Genomic DNA, 20,246 nt, shown 5'->3' on the forward strand with positions numbered 1-20,246 from the left:
CCATACTATTCCCCCCCCCCAGTAAATATGCATAGGCTCCCAATCTGTTCTGATTTCTTAATCCGAGGTGGATTGAAATACTGTTTCCACCAAATCCATGTCCCCTCCTGTTTCTCACCAGTTTACAGGAAGGTCTTTCTTTCTTTCTTTCTTTCTTTCTTTCTTTCTTTCTTTCTTTCTTCATCTTCATCTTCATCTTCATCTTCATCTTCATCTTCATCTGCATGTTGTTGGATGTTATTTCCTCCCTCCTAATCATTTTTTCCTAAACTATAATATGAATAATCTGCTTTAATTTAGACAGAAAGTGCAATTATTTAAATAGTAAATGTTCTAACAGGCTTCACATTAAGCATGGGTTTAGTCTGTGTTTGGCCCACAATTGTTTTGAGGTAATATTTCCTTGCAATTATTCAAAAATGCTGAAGATTTCTACGTCCCCTCTTAAATTACTGGGAATGAATTGGGGCATTTTTCTCACAGTGTACATGGATCACAAGCTCAGTAATAGGCCGCTGCTAGGAACCCCTGCTTTATTCGGTTCGGCCAATCTCCCATTGCTTGCAGTAGAATTATTCTTGGCAAAGGTAGCCTTAATTTTTTTAAATTAAAATATTCTCCAAAATTAAAAGGTCTTACAGCCAGACTGAAACCATGGTTTATTCAGAAAGTAGGCCCTACTGATTGTTGTTTTTCTGGGGGGAAGGCCTTCAAATAAACATGGCTCTCAAAACCAATAAACAATCCCTCACCATTATTTGCAGTTAAATCCCAGAGCATTTTCTCCCCAAATAAATAATATATTTAGGATCGGGACTGTCAGAAAGTGTTCAGTTGTGTTTTCCTTGCCGGGTTGTTATTTTAAGGTCCCTCGGAAGACCCCCATCCCTAGGCCAAAAAGGACCGTGCAAAAACTGACCTTGATTTCATATGTCACAACAGATGTCACTCCCCTTCCCCTCCGAATTCTGATTCCTAACTCGGTCCCCAAAATACCATTTTTGGAAGAGGGTTACTGCAAGGCCCAAGATCCAGTAAGTGTGAATTTCGTAGTCTGTCTGTGCTTGTCAAGAAAAATCAAAGTTGTCTTTGGGGAGGGGGAAAAAAAACTTGTTTATATAATTAAGATCAGACTTGCAGGTCATGATAACAAAGAAAGGAGATCTCATAATGGAAAAGCTGAGAAAGGTTTAGAGAAGATCTTGTGGGGGAGGCGTCAGCAGGGGAAGCATGGAAAATCAAATCGGGATCGGCAGTGAAAGTGAAGAGGCTTCTGAATGAAGGACCCAGAGGGAGTATTTATGGGGACTTTCCCAGATAATTTTGACAGGTACCTGAGGGCAGGGGTGGATGGCTTCTCGGCCCTCTTACCCCACTAATCTCTCTTTCCCCCATCCTCTCTGTTCATTTTGAGAGCATCCGGGTGTGCACGATTGCTGGCCCGTGTACACAAACCTCAGATACTCCCTTTGATCGAGCTCGCTCCTAGACTTGTTGTGTCTCCTTAAAATATATGGTTCTTTGGGTGATTCTACGGACATGTGCACCGGTGTGTGTGTGTTTGTGTGTGAGAGAGAGAGACCCAGTGTATGTAAACATTCCAGCTGGTGTGCGTGAGTGTGTGTGTGTGTTTACCTACGTGCACACTTCGTATTTCATACATGGCAGGGAATCGAGAAGGAGCGAAAAGGGGGGAAAGAGATGGGGAGAGGCCACGCCATCCAGCAAAGGAGAGCCTCAATCCTGGGCGCTGTTCGTGTATTCTTTAAGTCACGGGCATCAAAGGGACTTGAGCTGTGTCGGCCGCAGCCCGATCCCAGGCCCAGAAGGGAACCATCCGGCTGCATAAATAACACGCATCAGTATGGGGCGAAATGACAGGGTGCAATCTTGCCTTCCTAAGGTATAGAGAAGAAATGCGTCGCGGGGATTATCAGAGGGAGGAAACACGAGCTCCTGGGCGGAGGGGAGGGGGGAAAGGTGCGATCCTAAACGTTAGACTTCTTTCTGAGTCCATTAACCACAAGGAACGTAGAAGAGTGTAACTCTGCTTAGGTGCAGTTGGGGGGGGGGGAGGAGAGAGAGAGAGAGAGAGAGAGAGAGAGAGAGAGAGAGAGGCGTCATTGGTACACTTGGCTCTCAGATAGTTTTTCTCATTCCTTTATACATTCCCTAGCAAAAAGCGGGATGAAAGCAAGGTAGGGAGTTCCAAAAGCAACCCCTCTGGCTGGGCTCCCCGGGCCTTGACTCAGACAGCCCCTGAATGTCCACGGCGGCGTGTGCGTGTCTCCTTCGACCTCCCCACCGGCCTCGGGTGTGAAATGACCGCGGCCAAGGGTCCCCGCCGCCCGGCTCGGTGCGCCTCGCAAGGCCCGGCTTGACCGCCCGTCTCCTTCTCTTCCTTTCCGCCTGTGCCGCGTAGGCAGCGGGGGGCTCAGCAGCCGAGAAGATGGCGGATGCCGACGAAGGCTTCGGGCTCCCGGCGACGCCAGTCGAATCCGAGACGAAGGAACTGGCCAGCGAGGGCAAGCCGGACAGTCAGCTGGGGGCCAGCAGCAAGCAACCCGCCTCGCCCCAGGCCGCCTTTACCCAACAGGTACGCCGACGGGGAGGGGGGGCTAGTGGGGGGGGGGTAGCGGGAAACCCGGGGTTGGCGCGCGGGTGAGGGGGTCCCACTGGTCTCCTCGGCCAGCCTGCGATGTCTATTAGTGAGAGAGCGGGAATAATCGTCATGGGGTGGTCCTGGACGCCGGACGTCGGTGGCCAGGCGCGGTAGACAGTATGGCGTTGGAGAGCCCGCTTCGGTCGGGGGTTCGGGGTTCGACTGGCTCCGGCATCCCAGTGGAGGGATCGCATACAGACAACCGGCGTCGTTCTGCATTTTGGCAAGGCCCTTGCTGCAGCTCCGGGGGGGGGGGAGAGATAATGCCAAGAGAGCAGAATCTTCCCTGCATTTTGGACCCCGAAGAGAAGTGGCGCCCACATTCAGCACAGGTCCAAAAGGATCTTCTACCTCACCGAGCAAAAGGGAAGGAGTGAGCTTTTTGTTTCCTGGTGGCCTCTGCCGTCGATCAGGGATCTCCATAACCAGAAGAAGGCCCCTTCGAATATTATATATATGCTCCGTTAGCCAATCTCCTGTCGAAACCGGCACCCCCTCCCCGGGTTCACAGACACCCGATCAGATGAAAGAGCAGATCCTCACCCCCCCCACCCACCCAACCACCTTTGACGGGCGGGGTTGACTCTGGGACAAGTCATGGTGAAATGCGAAGGGACTTGTAAGGCAGTCACGCGGAGGTACATGCTGGCAGGCAGGCAGGTGGATTTGTGTACATCCAGAGGGCACTGGGAGGAAAACTTCACACACACAAGTGCACCACACACACACACACACACACAGGAGAGGGCAGAAGTTTTCCAACCAGTCCGGTTGGAACCTGCGGGACTTTCTGGCGGGTCCCTTTCTGAGGTTGCGATTTTCGGGCCGCGAAAGACTTCGAAGAAGCCCGGGAATGGGGTCGGGGTTTTTGGAAGGTCGTGGCGCGTTTGTGGCGCAGAGAGTTTTCCTCCGGAACCGGGTTCACAGGCTTAAAACATTTTTAAAAGAGAGAAGTTTTAATCGTTTACAGCAGGGGCGGTCAACCTGTGGTCCTCCAGATGTCCATGGACTACAATTCCCATGAGCCCCTGCCAGCAAACGCTGGCAGGGGCTCATGGGAATTGTAGTCCATGGACATCTGGAGGACCACAGGTTGACTACCTCTGGTCTACAGGAGAAAGTAATTCCGCTGCCTTGACCTCCCCATCCCCCACCTTTCCTCCCGCCGGACTACAGGAGTTTCGAAGCAGACAAGAGCTAAAACAAAAAGTAAAGTTTTATTTTTTTAATTTAAAAAGTGGGAATGCTGGGGAAATTACTTAGCCTGGGGGCGACAGAGGGGAGCGAGCCAGTGTGGGGTGGTTGGTTAAGGGCGTCCGACTCTGATCTGGAGAACCGGGGGTCTGATTCCCAGGGGAGAGGTAGGGAAGGCGATTGGAAGCCGCTTCTCGACTCCTTAAGGCCGATACAAGCGCCTTATAAACAACGAACCTGCTTCTGCTTGCGGCGGCCTACTCCCCACCCGCCCTTTCCGGGAAAGCCTGTAGGCCGAACGCCGCGCATTTTCGGTCGCAGCCCTTGAAATCAGCGCCGTGCAGGCTTACTCGAGAGTAAGCTCTGCCGCGGGGGCCTTCTGCCAGGTTCGCGGCCTTAAAACTGGAAGCTTGTTTCTCTCTACGGGGAGGGGGAGAGTTAAAAAAAAAATCAGATTCAAGTGGGTGGCCGTGTTGGTCTGAAGGAGTCTTAATTTAGTTTAAAAAAACAAAAAGAAAGCGAGTCAACTTGCGCAAAGAGGAGGAGAACGGGCGCTTGGGATGCAGGTGACCTGGGAATGTGGTTGGCCCCCTGGATCCACCTATAGAGCCCCAGTTCTTTCTTGGGGGCGGGGGTGGGGGGATGGGAGAGCCAGTGGGCTTCCCTGAGGCCGCTTCGGTTCCGAGTTGGGGGGGGGGGAACAAAAAAAGCAGGGCAAAAAGTGGACAGCTTATGTCGGTGACTACCCTTGCTGTTTGGGTCCCATGCAAATCCGTTTCGATGCCGCCGAATGCTGCCCTCCTGGGGCAAACCTCAGTCCACCTACTTCGGGGCGACCCTAACCGGAGCGGGGAGCTTCCGGAGCCCGCGGATAGCGATTCGGCTCCGGCCGTCGGGATTCTCTGCTCCTGCCCGGAGGCTGGGAATAACAATGCATTTAGCAGCAGCCGCCGCCGCCACCTGGCCGAGGGGAGCGGAAAGGCGTCTGCCGAGCTCCTGGGTAGAGCCGCGTCGGGCTTGTCCCTTTGGACACGGCATCCCGGAGGGGTCAAAGCTCCCCTGAGCAGGGACTCACTAAAGCAGGGGTAGTCAAACTGCGGCTCTCCAGATGTCCATGGACTACAATTCCCATGAGCTCATGAGACAGGGGCTCATGGGAATTGTAGTCCATTGACATCTGGAGGGCCGCAGTTTGACTACCCCTGCACTAAACCTTCCACCCTGAGAATCTTGTTGATCTCTTAAGGTGCTGCTGGACTCGAGCCAAGGTGTCCTACGGCAGAGCAAGACATCTACCTCTCTCTCTCTCTCTCTCTCTCTCTCTCTCTCTCTCTCTCTCTCTCTCTCTCTCTCTCTCTCTCCCTCTCCCTCTGCAAGGGTCCCAGCTACGGCCCTTTCCCCTTCCCGCATCCCTCCCAGGTTTCCACCCCGGTCTTCTCCCCTCCCCCTCCCCCTCCCCCATCACGGCCCACTCTTTGCGCACGCACGCCGCAGCTCGGCGATCCCATTATAGCCCCTTCTATTTTGATGCTCTTGGCCCGGAGCCTATCAGGCCGGCTCCTATCAGGGAGTTACAAGCGGCTCCCACGACCGCTGGCGCTGGGCTGATCTCCGGCCCAATACCGCGGGGCTTCTTTGAACCTTAGCCTGTCTCCCTCCCTCCCTCCTTCCCTCCCTCCTTCCCGCGCCGCGTCCCCTCCCTACGACCCCGTTTGAGCCTGGCCTTTATGGCCAAAAAGGTATCGTGGCAGGCAGGAAAGGGCCTGGCTATTGCAACCGAATTAAGCCTCGGTCCTCGGTCCTCTCCGACTCCTTTGGAGTCCCTGCGCCTGAGATTCTCGACGCGAACTTCCCGAGTCTCTAGAAAAAGGCGTGCAGCCGCTTGGGGTCGCTTCACACGTGATGCTGAACCAGACCCGAGTTTGACGCTACCATTTCCACGAAACGCCGAGCTGCGCGTGCACCTATGTGGCACAGGTCTTTCCATTGCGGGTCCGGGGATTTCGCGCCCACGGGTGATCTCAAAACGACAGGGGTTGGAATATAGGGGGCGCTCTCCGAGGATTGTATATTGGATGGCAGCACGAACGGGAGAGATCCACGTATGGAAGGGCACTTTGGACTGTCTAGTACAGGGGTGGGCAAACTGTGGCCCTCCAGATGTCCATGGACTACAATTCCCATGAGCCCCTGCGAATGCTGGCAGGGGCTCATGGGAATTGTAGTCCCTGGACATCCGGAGGGCCACAGTTTGCCCACCCCTGGCCTAGTAAATCTGCACACACTAGTAAATCACACGCACAATTCTCTTCTTCCTCAATATATTCTCACAACAGCCCTGGGGAGGCCTGTTAGACCAAGGGAGGATTTGAACTCGGGCCTCCTCATTCCTGGTTCCACACTCAATAGATATATAGATTAGTTTACAGATTAGTGGGCAGAGGGCGAAAGGGAGCCCCCCCCCCAATTCCTGCAGGGTTTGATTTTTGCCTGATTCTGCCATTATCCCCCTCTCTTCCCTGCTTCTTTCCCAGGGCATGGAGGGCATCAAAGTCTTCTTGCACGAACGGGAATTGTGGCTGAAATTTCACGACGTGGGGACAGAAATGATCATCACGAAAGCTGGAAGGTAAGAAATGGTCGCCAGGATTTTCCTTGTCTGCTTATGGATGTCAACAGGCCGTTTGTCCTCAGGCTGGGGATGGGGGGGTTGGAGAAGGAAACCTTGTTGACAGAAGCTAAGGGTAGCCGACAGTTTCCCCACGACCACCAAAAACGGGCACCATCCACTGAAGGACTTTGCTTGCAACCTCCGTATTGGGCATCCCACGATGGGTTGGGAGGGACACCGGTGCCCAGAATCGAATGGAAGCCAATCTGGAAAATGTTTGTCTTGGAGGGGAAAATCGCAAGGGGGGGGGGGTTCAGGGAACTGGAATAAGGGCTCTGGAAGGTGAGGTGAATGACTTGTGAAAGAGAAACCACGCACCTGGGAGCACCTGGGAGCAGGTAGAGCTAAGCTTCATCTGGGAAGTGAGCCTCATTCTGCATAGCTGAAAACCACCATTTTGGGAGGACCGATGGGTGCAGCATACACGAATGAGGCTGCAATCCTATGTACGTTTGCCAAAGGCAGCTGTGCAAAACAGCTCTTACTTCTTAGGCACACAGAGATCCGAGCTCTTCGAAACATAGCTGTAGACAGAGCACCTGAAGAAGGTTACAGACACCTAAAAGCTAATTCCCAGAATTAAACATTGTTTGTCTCCAAGGTGGTGCCAGACTCAAACCTGATTCTGTAAACAGAGCAGAAACTCCAGTGATACATAGTAGAGAGGACCCCCGAGTAGAAGAACAGGGGCCTTACCAGAGTTGCTCTACCGACCATGGCCAGCTGCAGTTGGCTCAAGAGTCATTGGGACTCCTTGCTAGTTTCTTCCTGATGTGCAACTACTTTATCTTTGTTCGTTTTCAGGCGTATGTTTCCCAGTTACAAAGTGAAAGTCACAGGGCTCAACCCCAAAACCAAGTACATCCTGTTGATGGACATTGTGCCCTCCGATGACCACAGATACAAATTTGCAGATAACAAATGGTACGTAATGCTATATAGGAAAGAGCTGGGGGGGGGGGAGAGAGAGGTTGTTCAGAGCGATCGGGTGCTGGGTGAGTTAGGGCTGCGAACAAAGTCACCAACCCACCTAAATGGAGTTGTTTAAAGCAGCGGTCCCCAACCTTTCCCAGGTTGAGGACCGCTTCCGGGGGTGGGGGAGAGCTGGCAGCCTGGGCGCCGCGCATGCGCAGCATCACTGCGCAAACGTGCATGCGTGGCATCGCTGTGCAAATGTGAATGCGTGGAGCTGCCGCACGTGCATGTTTGTGCCCCTGCCAGTGGGCGCAAATGCGCACATGTGGCAGCTCTTGGCAAACACGCATGTGCAGAGCTGCCGCATGTTTGTGTCTGCCGGCGGCCCAGTGCCAAGGCCTTCGCGGGCTGGCACCAGGAAGCAGCCCGGGGGTTGGGGATCACTGGTTTAAAGCATCTTCCGCAGTTCATGGTGGAAGAGAAAGCACCTGTAATCTTGCACCCATTTCCCTTGACTGACTAAGCCTTAGTTAAGTGAGATCTCACTGAGTTAGCTTTTTGGCTCTTTTAGTTTGGTAGCTTGCTGGATATGGGGATTCCCAGAAGTACAGCAGGGAGGATGGGACATGCCAAGAAACATGTCCGCCTTTGGGTGGGACGAGTCTGTTTGGAGCAATGTCAAAGAATGGTCAAGGATTCTCCCTCGTCTTCAACTCGGAAAGGCTGTGGTCCTCTCTGAAAGACGGAGAGGCGCTCCTTTTTGAGCAAAGGTAGCCTCCTGTCGGAATGGTGGAAATATATAGTACCCAGATGAGATGATCTCTCTCCTAATTACATACTGGCTCGTCCCCTCATTTTCCTTAGTTGCAACATGAAAACTCATAAATGGTCTACAAGACTCGATGAATTAGGTGCTAGAATTCAGTATTTTTATTGCCCTGGGTGTGGGTGTATGGAGATCAACATCCTGCATACAGGAAAATGGAACTTGGGAGTGTTCTATACCTGATAATTCCCAGTTCAGAGAGCTTCCCTAGCTTCAATGAGGCAGTCCAGAATCCCGTCCCCTCAGTTTTCACCATGTGTTGAATGGCTCTAACATTAGGTTTATTGGACCCCTGAAAAATCAAATGGTTGCTCCCAGAGGGGGGAGTGGATTATATCACCTCAGGTTGTACGTGGGGGTGGCATTTTTGATCAATCATATAATAAATTCCCTCTCGCTGCAAACAAAATGGCCAGGTGCTCTCCTGCTGTGCTAAAACATTTTTAAAAAATGTACCATGGCTTTTCATTTTCATTTTCCCCACTTGCAGAATGAAATGGTACAGACAGTTCTGACATGCTAGGACTGTACCACCTCATTCAGCTGCACTATACGCTAATTCTGAGTGCTACAGAGGCATGGAAAGACTATTTCAGATGAAATGATGTGGCATCCATCATTCGGTGGTGAATATTGGGTAGACCTCAAACTCTTTGAAAATAGCATCTCGAAAAAACATTTTCTTTCCTTTTGGTTAGGTCAGTAACCGGGAAAGCTGAACCAGCCATGCCTGGGAGATTATATGTCCATCCGGACTCACCCGCCACCGGTGCCCACTGGATGAGACAGCTGGTTTCCTTCCAAAAACTCAAGCTGACCAACAATCATCTTGATCCATTTGGACATGTAAGTACCAGACAGTTCCTATTCACATTAACCTTGGTCTGTGGCAGTTGACTTTGGGACTCACTTTTGAGTGGTTTCCTGGCTTCTCATGGAATCCATGCATCAGCCAGAGCTCCTCCCACCCTTTGAAGACTCCAGTGTGCAACAGGAGGAGCAGACAATGAGTGGAGCATGGTCAGAGTCCTCGTCTTTCACCACTGTGAAATCACTGGATACTCTCGTTTATGACTTTCCAGGAGCCTTGTCCTCCGGCACGTCTCATGTTGGAAATTAAACAAGGGGAACTGTGGGGAAAAAGCTGGATGAAGCTCATTGATTCCATTGCTTGCTGGATTAAGGCCCTGGCAGATGGACAGGTGGCCAACGTTAAGTGTTCTTTAACTAGACCTGGACCATACCGATGTGTGTTATGGTGTGTTTCAGTCCAGGAGGGAAACCAGCAAAGGCTGCAGGTTCATTTTCCTGTTCACATTTTCCTGTTCCTGTTAGGGAGCTTTGTCTGTTTGCAAAAGGTGACTGCCTTACTCTAACGAGATGTGATATCTGCTCCTATGCGTGTTGCATTGTTTATTGGCGACAGAGTTCATAATATAAACAAGAGTGTATGCAATGATTATTTTATGTTTTATAACCAATTAAGAAGCACAAGGAAGACTCAGACAGGTGGGAAGATCTTTGCAAAGCCCCCAAATCCTGTTCTTTATTTCTAAACAAAAGAGGTCCCAGCACTCAAAATCTCCTGGATTTCACTCCTGGCACTCAAATCTCAGTATGCGAGTCAGCCGTTCTCAACCTTTTTACCCTTGAGAACCCCCAGAACCCCCAAGATCATGCAGAATGTGGTTGGGAAGCTTAGCTGTGCACATGCCCATCTGGGGCCCCTCCCCTCCCCTCCCCTCCCCTCCCCTCCCCTCCCCTCCCCTCCCCTCCCCTCCCCTCCCCTCCCCTCCCCTCTCCCCTCCCCATCATTCAAAAGAATCCGAGTGGTCAAAGTGTACTTGGACTGAACTGTCTCTGGCTGCAGGCAAGGCGATTGTGGGTGTGTTGTTGTGTTTCAGTGTGTCCCATGCATACAACATCCACCAAACCTTTTATGCATAGAGAAAACAGTATGTGATGGAAAAGGTTTCTTCCACGCACGGCTGGCCCTTCAGCTGTGACAACTTCCTCCTGCCCCAACACCATCTACACAAAACCCTACATTATCCGGTGGTTCACAACAACAGGCAGAGCATTCAGTGGCATTGTAAGTATTCAGTGGCCATCCCTTTGATCTAATTGGCACTGTCTTTGAACACATTGGATTACATTTATGTATATAAATCTTAAATTAAATGTTCCATGCAACTTTCAAAGGATGTGCCCTGGAGCTCTGTGGACCATTCATAGAGTTCTGAAGGGGGTCTCCCATTCAACATTGAGACCCAGACCTGCTTGTCTTTGACATGATTGCATCATCATGTGTCTTTGGACCAGGATCCACGTCATTTCATAGAATCATAGAATAACAGAGTTGGAAGGGACCTCCTGGGTCATCTAGCTCAACCCCCCGCAGGACACTCACAACCCTATCGCTCATCAACTGTAACCTGCCACTCCCTTAAGCCTTCCCATAATCAGCCTCTCTGTCAGATGGCTATCCAGCATTTTCCCTTCAGGACCCTTATATACTCGTTCCTAATTCCAATATCCCAAAAGAGCCTCTTGTGGCGCAGAGTGGTAAGGCAGCAGACGTGCAGTCTGAAAGCTCTGCCCATGAGGCTGGGAGTTCGATCCCAGCAGCTGGCTCAAGGTTGACTCAGCCTTTCATCCTTCTGAGGTCGGTAAAATGAGTACCCAGCTTGCTGGGGGGTAAACGGTCATGACTGGGGAAGGCACTGGCAAACCACCCCATATTGAGTCTCCCATGAAAACGCTAGAGAGCATCACCCCAAGGGTCAGACATGACCCAGTGCTTGCACAGGGGATACCTTTACCTTTAATTCCAATATGCTTTGTCTGCATGCTGTTTCCCCCCCTAAAAGATGGCTATGCAACCCTGGTTATTATCTAACATTTGAACTGCCAAAGATTCCCTTAATACCAAAATCCTTCAGTAACATTATAAGCCACTCTTAATTCTCTGCAAACTTCAGAAGTGGATAACAATTCTGCTCCAGTAGATGAGTGGGCAACAATTTCTGATTTCTGATTTGCCCAGCTTGTAGCACTACCTTTGTAGAAAAATACATAACTGCTAGTGGATCTTCCTCCAGCCCAATCTGCATCAACATACCCCAACAATATGGGATTATTCGTTGCTGCCAGACTCAACTGAAGGTGTGAAGTACCCTTTAAGTACCTCCCCATCTATCTTACTGTGGTCCAATCCTTTGTGGTGGGCGTGCTAACCCTTCTGGATAATATACTTATGGCTGTTAACCATAGCAGCTCTGTGGTTATTGTTGTTTGGCAGTGGATCCTCGGATACATTTTCTTTGTAGGAGACTGATTTCATTGGTGTGGGAATTGGGTCAATGTCTTCCAAACCCAGGCTTTGCAATAGTTCTACTTCTGCTTTTGACTAATATGGTAGCTTCTACATAGTTCCTATTCCTTTTGACTAATATGGTAGCTTCTACATAGTTCCCATTCAATCTGAATTCCCAAGTAAAAGCTAGCATTTTGTCTTCTACTTCCTTGTTTAATTGGGATATAATCTCAGCATGGTCATTTTGATTTTCATGGCAAATAATCCGATCATCAACATAGGTCATGATAAATGTCCATCTTCCATATTTCCCTTGTTGGCCCAAAATGGGTGTCTGAGGTTCAGGGTCTTGTTTGTGTAGCAGGTTTGGGCTCCTCTGGATGACCACTTGGTTCAGGGATTTTGGCTTTTACCTCTTTTTCTGGTTGAGACTGGTTATGTCTGTGTAGTGATTACATCCATGGGCTTCTGGTTGTTGTCACCATCTCCCTCTGGATGGTCTCTAGCAGCAATCATGTTGTTTCTTGGTCACTCATCAAACTGCGCCACTCTGATCATAGTAATATGGTTACTATTTGGGTCTTAAATTCTGTATCCCTTGATCTTTGGATAATTGCCTACAAATATGCCTTTTTCAGCTCTGGGTTCTTATTTGGATAAGCCTTAGATCAAAAACCTCTAATGTTTTCTATGCTTGGTGTTCTGTTAAACCATAACTGATAAGGAGTTTTCTTTATGGCTTTGGTTGGCAGTCTGTTCTGAAAATAAATTGTGGTCATTGGAGTTTCTCTCCAGTGCCTGAAGGGAAAGCCTGAGCCAATTAGCATGCATCTGACCATTTATTTATTTGTTTGCTTTTCAGATTTTTATGCTGCTCTTCCTCATGAACATGTTAAAACAGTAAAACAAAAATTAAAACAATTAACATTAAAATCCAGCATATGTTAAAAGTTAAAGACCACCTGCCTTCTCTCTATTGGGGGGGCATGGGGAGTGGATATTGCTTATAAGTGATATGCAGATGGTATTGCTATGAAAGAGGGCAGTTTGTTAATGGTATTCTGTAGGCCAGGGGTAGTCAAACTGCGGCCCTCCAGATGTCCATGGACTACAATTCCCAGGAGCCCCCTGCCAGCGAATGCTGGCAGGGGGCTCCTGGGAATTGTAGTCCATGGACATCTGCAGGGCCGCAGTTTGACTACCCCTGCTGTAGGCCATAACCATAGGCCTGGTGGAACAGTTGTCTTGCAGGCTCTGCAGAACTGTTTCATGTCCTCCTGCATGGCCCTGATCTTACTTGGAAGAGAGTTCCACTAGAATGGAGCTAAGCACATGCCCATTATAAAGTGATTCTTCTCCATTCTGTTCTGAGGTGGGGGGGGTACAGTAAGTATGTACAGGACTTCACGTTCCTTTATGAATACTTGCACTGATCTAGACAGGAACTCACCACCATGATCAGACTGGATGGCTTGGGGGTTTCCTGTCGAACTTGTTAGAAACCATGGCAACAGTCTATTTCTCCTCAGATGGGAATTTTTCCTTCAGCAAATAACAACACTGTACATCTTGAAAAATCATCAATATAAGATAACAGATAAGACTTATTTCTAGTTGATGCTAGTTTGATATGCTCACATCGACATGAATGAACTCAAGCAGTTGCTTAGAGGTCTCTGATGTTGTTTGGGAATAGAAGGTTTGTGCTGTATTGAGTCTGCCATGAAAACGCTAGAGGGCGTCACCCCAAGGGCCAGACATGACCCGGTGCTTGCACAGGGGATACCTTTACCTTTACCTTTACCTTTACCTTACACTGTGAGTGATGTATTTCCTCTTCCCCAATGTCTAGGCATGGTGAGTAGTTCACTCCAACAGAAATACTAGCAATCAAAGAGCAATGGGTGCCATGGACAGAGAACACCCCCTAGGCTTAGTCTGTTCTGTGAACTGAATGTTGAAATCTAGTTAGTTGTTTTTACTAATTTATATATCTTTCCTTTAATACCTTAATCAAGTTTGACATTCCAATGTTGGGGGCATAAGAAATACAAGAGAACCATGACAGTAAAATGGTTAGAAATGGGCATGAAGTGTTAACATTTCTCTCCTTGCCATAAAATTCACTGAGTGACCTTGGGCACTTACCCTATATACTCGTGTATAAGCCTAGTTTTTCAGCACCTTTTTCACACTGAAAAAGCCCTCCTCAGCTTATACGCGGGTATATATGGTAATTGAAATAAAAGCCTGCTCCAGCCAGCCAATTGTTGCTCTGGCAGCTTGTAGGACATCAATGGTTTGACTGAGGGACTCTGATCTTTTTCTCCTTTTGCCTTCCCTTCTTCCTCTTCTTAATCACTCCTTCGAAACTATTCTCTTAGTTCCTGTGGGTGAAAAGCGGGGTACCAAAACCAGCAGCTATTCATCCTCTTGACTTTTCTGTATTTGTTTTGGGGGAGGCTGGATGGGAGAACCTGTGATCATGGAGCATTTCCCACCCTTGGCTTATATGCGAGTTGATAAGTTTGCCCAGATTTTATGGTAAAATTAGGTGTCTTGGCTTATATGCGGGTCGGCTTATATTCGAGTATCTCAGCCTATCAGGTTGTTGTGAGGAGGAGAGGATAACCTTGTATGAGCCCTTTGGAAAATGGGCAGGGTAAAATTTCTGTAAATATATCACACAACAAGGCTTATTGAACTTTTGGTGGGCAGCCAGCTTTGTTGATGAATATGCGAAATCAGTGGATAACGAAGTCCGCAGCCATCTTTCGTATGAAACTGCAGTTAATGGAAAGAATTTGTATATAATCTGCAACTAAAGTGACACAACTGCTGCCCTCCTCTTCCCTGAAGCAGAAAGAAAAGTTGACTCCCCCCTCAAAAAAAAAACCCTCTCTTGGATCCAGGGGTTCTAGCTGCCTTCTTAAAATGAAACGTGAACAGTTTGGCACTGTAGCCTCTTATAATTCCAAATTGTGGAATGTAGGAGTCTGCTTCCCCCATTGACTGAGGAAAACCTCATCAAGCATAATTATTCAAGCATATGTGGAAACATGCCAGTTTCCTTGGCATTCCAGCCAGACTTCTGTCCAAAATCTCCACAAGAAAACTTTCCAGGGGGATTAAAAGGTGTTGGTAGCTGCCAAGTATAATTGAGGCAGCTTGGCTGGCATCAGTTCTATATGCTGGCCAGCTAATATTCTTCCCAAATCAAGTTATAGATACCTTAGAAGAGTTGAGGGGCAAGCAGAAGTAACATTATTTGAGTGTTGGGGGCATATGTACTCATCAGAGTGCTTTCAGACAAACCATCTTTCATTTCCAGTGTCAAGTTCGGGTAAAATCAGATCTCCAAGTTTATAACACAATGGAGCTGTGCACAGCTCTGATTGTCCAGCACTTGTGAAGTCACAACCCTCCCATCTTTGCTATGATTGAGGCTCTTTTAAAGTAAACTAAAACTCTTTTTTAAAAAAAGAAACAACCCAGTTTAGGGCTGGTTTGTACATACTACAAAATGAGTTATGTAGAACTGCGAGATGATAATGTAGACTGCACCATTTTTTATGTTACTGCACGTTAAAAACAGCCTGAAAAAACAGCTGTGCTAATCAACTACTTGTAAGAGGGAGGGTTACATAGAAAATAATGTCACCCCTCATCTTTTCCCTGATTTGGAACAGTCCATTCCACTATCTCAAGACTCTACCACCTCATTCTGCCTCATGTACTGATTAAACTGAATGCAACAATCCAGTGATTATAAGGATGTCTTTGGATGGATGGCAGTCAATTTTTTAGGGAACAAGTTGAATGGGAAACAACTTAATTAGTGGACAATGCCCAAGTTGAATTTGAGGAAGGAGTTATGGCTCAATCCAAGCAAAGAAAGAGAGCCAGCTTGGTGTAGTGGTTAGGAGTGCAGACTTCTAATCTGGCGAGCCGGGTTTGATTCCCCACTCCCCCACATACAAACAGCTGGGTGACCTTGGGCTCACCACAGCACTGATAAAGTTGTCTTAGCCAAGCAGTGTTATCAGGGCTCTCTCAGCCTCAACTCCTTCACAGGAGAAGGGAGAGGAAAGGGAAGGCCAATATAAGCCGCTATGAGACTCCATTGGGTAGAGAAAAGTATAAGTAAGAAAAGTATATAAGAACCAACTCTTCTTCTTCTACTACATTTGAATGTATTCTAGGTACCCAGTGCTGAAGCCAGCTAGTGCTTGTAAAGTGGTTATCAGATTACAAATTGTGGTTATCTTAATAATTTCAGCTGTCAAAACCCTTAATTTAAAAATTAAACTCCAGCACTGGCCACGTCTGCAGTCCTTGGATGCTGTAGAATTGATCTTTGGGTTCCTTCCCCATCTGCAAAGAATTCAAAGATTCGATCAGGGCTATCAATTGTTTGGAAGGGGGGAACAGAAGCTTAATGGGATGGAAAGCCAGAGCCTTCAGTTTGCAAGACCTGAACAAGGCGTTAACAGTTGGCTGTTTCATAGCTGATTAATTCATAGGGTGTGCCCCTAACCCGGAAGTGATTTGACAGCACACATGCAGCACAATAGGATGTTTTTACCCAATATCGTTAATTTGCCTCCATGCCATTAAAAACACCACCCGTCAATTTGTACATATGAAGCCACTATTAAAGAGTGAGGACTTTTCTCTCTGGTCCTGTTGGCAATCTGACATGGAATTTCTAAATAAACTGTACCTCCCCAGTTTCTGGCATGTTGAGAGAAATAAGCTTTGAGTCTTCAGGAAATGACTGTGAATAATGAAGTCTCCTAAACGCACACCTTAACCATTTTTACATACTTTAACTACATTTTATGCCTAATGGAGGTTCATAGGTTTGGACTAACTTTCCTGCTAATCCCAGGAACCAGTATTTAGAGTTACACTACCTCTGAAGTTGTGTCAATATTATAGCTAATTACCAGTGATAGAACCCCAGGAAAAGGTACCTAATGGGCCATCCTGGGCTGAGCACTGTCGATTGGGCAGGAATTTTCACCTAGGTCTCACTAACCACCATTTTTTAAACCTGGGGTGGTGAAAATGGTGACTTGATTCATCTTTCTCCCCCTTACTTTAGTAACATACAGATTGACTCGTGTGAGTCGCTTGGGTCGCTTGCTTGTTTAGCAGGCTGTCACCACTGTAGCTGCACACTTGCTATCTGTGTAGCATAGAGGGGCTTAGTTGGAGGAACATGAGATGCAGAAGCCAAGAAGAGAGTGCCTCTGAGCATGTCCAGAATTTTTTTCCCCTCTCACCAGTTCGGTGTGGCTTTCTAGGAAATGTTGAGCTCCACCACATTTTAAAAAATGTCTTTGAACCAGTGTATATGGCTTTTAAATTATTAAGTAAATCAAGGGAAGTGTCAACAATTACTAGAACCACAAGCCAAAGATGCAACCTGCATATCCAAGAGTAGCGTATCTCAGATTTGATAAAAGACATTTACAGCCTGCCTTTCTCAATGAGACTTAACAGACAGCAAGGACCTCCAAGAAACACAATGCAGAAAACCTAGGGCCTATTTTGCACACAATAGACGATGCACTTTAGATAGATAATGCACTTTCAATGCACTTTAGAAGTAGATTTTCCTGTTCCGCACAGGAAAATCCACCTGCCAAAGCACATTGAAAGTGCATGATCCTATGGGTGCGGAATGGGCCAACAATTGTGGACATGGGCAACAGTGAAGACGGCAAGACTTTCTCTTCCTTCTTGCTTATGAGCTTGGTAGCACTGTCCAGGAGGCTGCACCTGAAGCCTTCACATTACTAGCAAAAAACAGCCTTTGTTATGAATGACTGCCAGTACCTGTGAAAACAGGAGATTTCTGACTGTGGGCTAAGCAGAATCTCTGTGCCCAAGGATGCACTGCAGCCATCTGTGGGATTCCTGTTAGGGAGGGCTGAGCCCCAAAAGAGCCAAGGGTGCAAGGACAGTCTTTAATCTTCTCATGCAGGAATGAACATTCCCAATACAATTATTCAAGGGGGCTTTTCTATGCCGGCAAAAGGACTTGCGTTGTACTAAATGTCACACAAAGTTGCTTAGAAAAATTATTAGGGACTGTGCGTTGTTCCTTGAAACTCTTCGGACCCTGCTGTGGAATTTTCGCATAATTTCATGTGCCAGGATGCTTTGCTTCACTTGTTTTTAGATTTCTGGTCGGTTTTGCAACCCTATTCGTATTGCATTGGCTATTGAGTGTCTGCCTGACAGGAGCTCATGGGGATTGTAGTCCAAGGACACCTGGGGAGTCCCAGTTTGGCTGCCACTGCCCCAAGGGCCACAGCACTCCCCCGTTCCTCCCATATACCCTTCCCACAAACCTGTGATGCAGGTCTGCCTGGGCCCGTCGGGAGATGCGCCGTTTGGAGCCGGCCCGACGCCCCGGCGCCCCCTTTGTCCCTCGAGGGCAGGGACGCTGGGCGGCGCCCCTTCGGAGGCGGAGGCCGGCTGCGCTCCCGCCGGCGCTGGGGAGGCACCAGGGAGGGACGCCTGGAGCTGGCCGAGGGGGCGCGCCGGTCGCCTCTCCCCGAGCGACGCCGTAATGAAATTAAGAGCCATTAGATCGTTCCCCGGTGATGGCCGCGGCCCCGCGGGATGTCAGAGCAATTTGGCTAAGCCCTCGGGATGAGAGGCGCTTGGCGAGGCGAGCGGACTTCCCGGGGCCCCCTGGCGCAGGCCCGGCGGGGCGGCTCGCGTCTGTCTCCTCGTCGCCAGCCTCGACGGCCGGCATTGTCCGGGCAGCATCGGCGACGGGGGCGCTCCCCTGGCCCCGGGGGGTTAAGCTCCTCCGCGGAGCGCCGGAGCCGGCCTGCCACCAGCCCGGACAGCGTCTCCCTGGCGAGGCGGGCTCTTCGCCCCGACGGCACCCGCTTTGGGCGTCTCTTTCCCCGTGCAAAGGAGAGGTGGGGGCGGGGGGCAGACGACCCGGAGCCTCCCTTCCTTTCGAGGCCTCAGTCCGGAGGTTCCTTCCTGCGGCGGTGGCGAGCGAGGGGAGCATTCGCGATCCCTTGCGTTCACACCGAGAATCTCTCGCACGGGTTTTTTGCTGAGCGAAACGCCTTAAGCTCCTCTTTCGCAACTTCGTTGCTCTAAAAGGTGCCCCCGGCCTCGAACTTTGTTCTCTTGAACAACAACAAAAAGAAGAAATCTCCTTCCTCCAGAAGGTCAGGGGCAGGCGGGGTTGCCACCCGCCTGGAGAGAAAAAAAGTTCCTTTGCTGGTGGAAAGTGCGGCCAGACCACAGCTGTCTAAAGTTTTCCAGGCAAGATAAATTCTGCCTCCGCGTCCCGGGGTTCCCTGGAGGTCTCCCATCCACATACTAGTCATGGCTCCTGAGATCGGGGCAAGCCAGGTCAGGTGCTGCTCGGTCCCTTTAACAGACACTTAAAGGGCTTTCTGTTGTGGTTGCTTATCTGGCAGGGTCAGCTACCTCCAGTTTCAGCCGGCCCTGTTCGTGCATGAATCCTCCCTTAAAGGGAACAGGCCATCCCTCCCCTGCCCCCATTGCTGGCAGTCCTCCTATCTGTCCTTGGTCCGGGCCGTTGATCCTGGCATCAGACCTGCCAGGTAGATCAGGAAAGCTGAGAGCGAACCTGTGGTTTACGGCTGTCCCCGGCTGCAACTTCCGCGCATCCTCCCTTTTCAAAATTGCTACTTCTGCTTGCAAAATCCGGCATGGCCTAGCTCCTCCCCTTCCCGCAATCTATAACAGAATGCAGGAATGTATGTCGAAGGCTCTCTCTGGAGACTTCCTGTCGTCTAATGCAGATCTGATTGTATGTGGAAGGGAACTCCAGGGCCATCTAGTCCAACCCCCTCCGAACGCAAGAAATTCACAATGGCCTGCCCACCCACCGTGACCCAATTCCATGCCCAGATGTTGCCCAGCACCCAAAAAAAAAAAAAACAGAATCCAGTGAGGTAGGTTTGGGGCCACACTTTCCTTGGAGTAAGTCCCACTGAATAAAATGAAACTTACTTTTGAGAAGACCCTTTAGCACTGCTTCTAGACCTCTCTCCTCTGCTGTCTGAACCTCTTAATAGCTCTATGAGGGAGGTGAGGCTGGGTATGACGGGTCCCAGTTAATTCAGGAATGCCAACATTTGAACTCGGAGCTCTTTTCACAAAACATTGTAACTGTTACTCGATAGTGAAGAGGAGTTGATCTTTCATAGAATCATAGTGTTGGAAGGGATCTACAGGGTCATCTAGTCCACCCCCTGCACAATGCAGGAACTCATAACTACCTGCCCACCCAGGGTGACCCCAGTTTCATGCCTAAATTATCATTATATCCTACATGTCTCTCTCTAAATTGCCTACCCTTCCTCTTCCCACAGCAGACACCCTGTGAAATAGGTGAGGCTGAGAGAGCTTTGAGAAAACTGGAATTGGCCCAAACTCACCCAGCAGGCCTCATACATCCCAAAGTGGCTCATACTCCCCTCCCCTTCCTCTCCCCACAACAGGCACCCTGTGAGGTCGGTGAGATTGAGAAAGCTCTGAGAAAACTGCGACTCACTCAAGGTCACCTGGCAGACCTCATAGATCCAAAAGCAGCTCACCCTGGCCTTCCCTTCCTCTCCCCACAACAGACATGCTGCGAGGTAGGGGAGGTTGA

The 20,246-nt window shown here is 49.2% G+C and overlaps 1 protein-coding gene across 4 annotated transcripts in view; it reads left to right on the forward strand.

Annotated features, from left to right (window-relative positions):
* TBX5 (T-box transcription factor 5) overlaps positions 1–20,246 on the forward strand; it is a 110,427-nt gene that overhangs the window by 64,638 nt on the left and 25,543 nt on the right. For all 4 annotated transcript variants that reach the window (XM_077307999.1, XM_077307998.1, XM_077307997.1 and 1 more), the window contains exons 2-5: positions 2,423–2,596; positions 6,391–6,485; positions 7,332–7,451; positions 8,967–9,114. In XM_077307999.1, the coding sequence (XP_077164114.1) occupies positions 2,450–2,596; positions 6,391–6,485; positions 7,332–7,451; positions 8,967–9,114 (510 nt within the window). In that variant the 5' untranslated portion in view covers positions 2,423–2,449. The remainder of the gene's footprint in view (positions 1–2,422; positions 2,597–6,390; positions 6,486–7,331; positions 7,452–8,966; positions 9,115–20,246) is intronic.

This window comes from Paroedura picta, chromosome 13 (assembly GCF_049243985.1).
Source record: "Paroedura picta isolate Pp20150507F chromosome 13, Ppicta_v3.0, whole genome shotgun sequence".
Taxonomy (NCBI): domain Eukaryota; kingdom Metazoa; phylum Chordata; class Lepidosauria; order Squamata; family Gekkonidae; genus Paroedura; species Paroedura picta.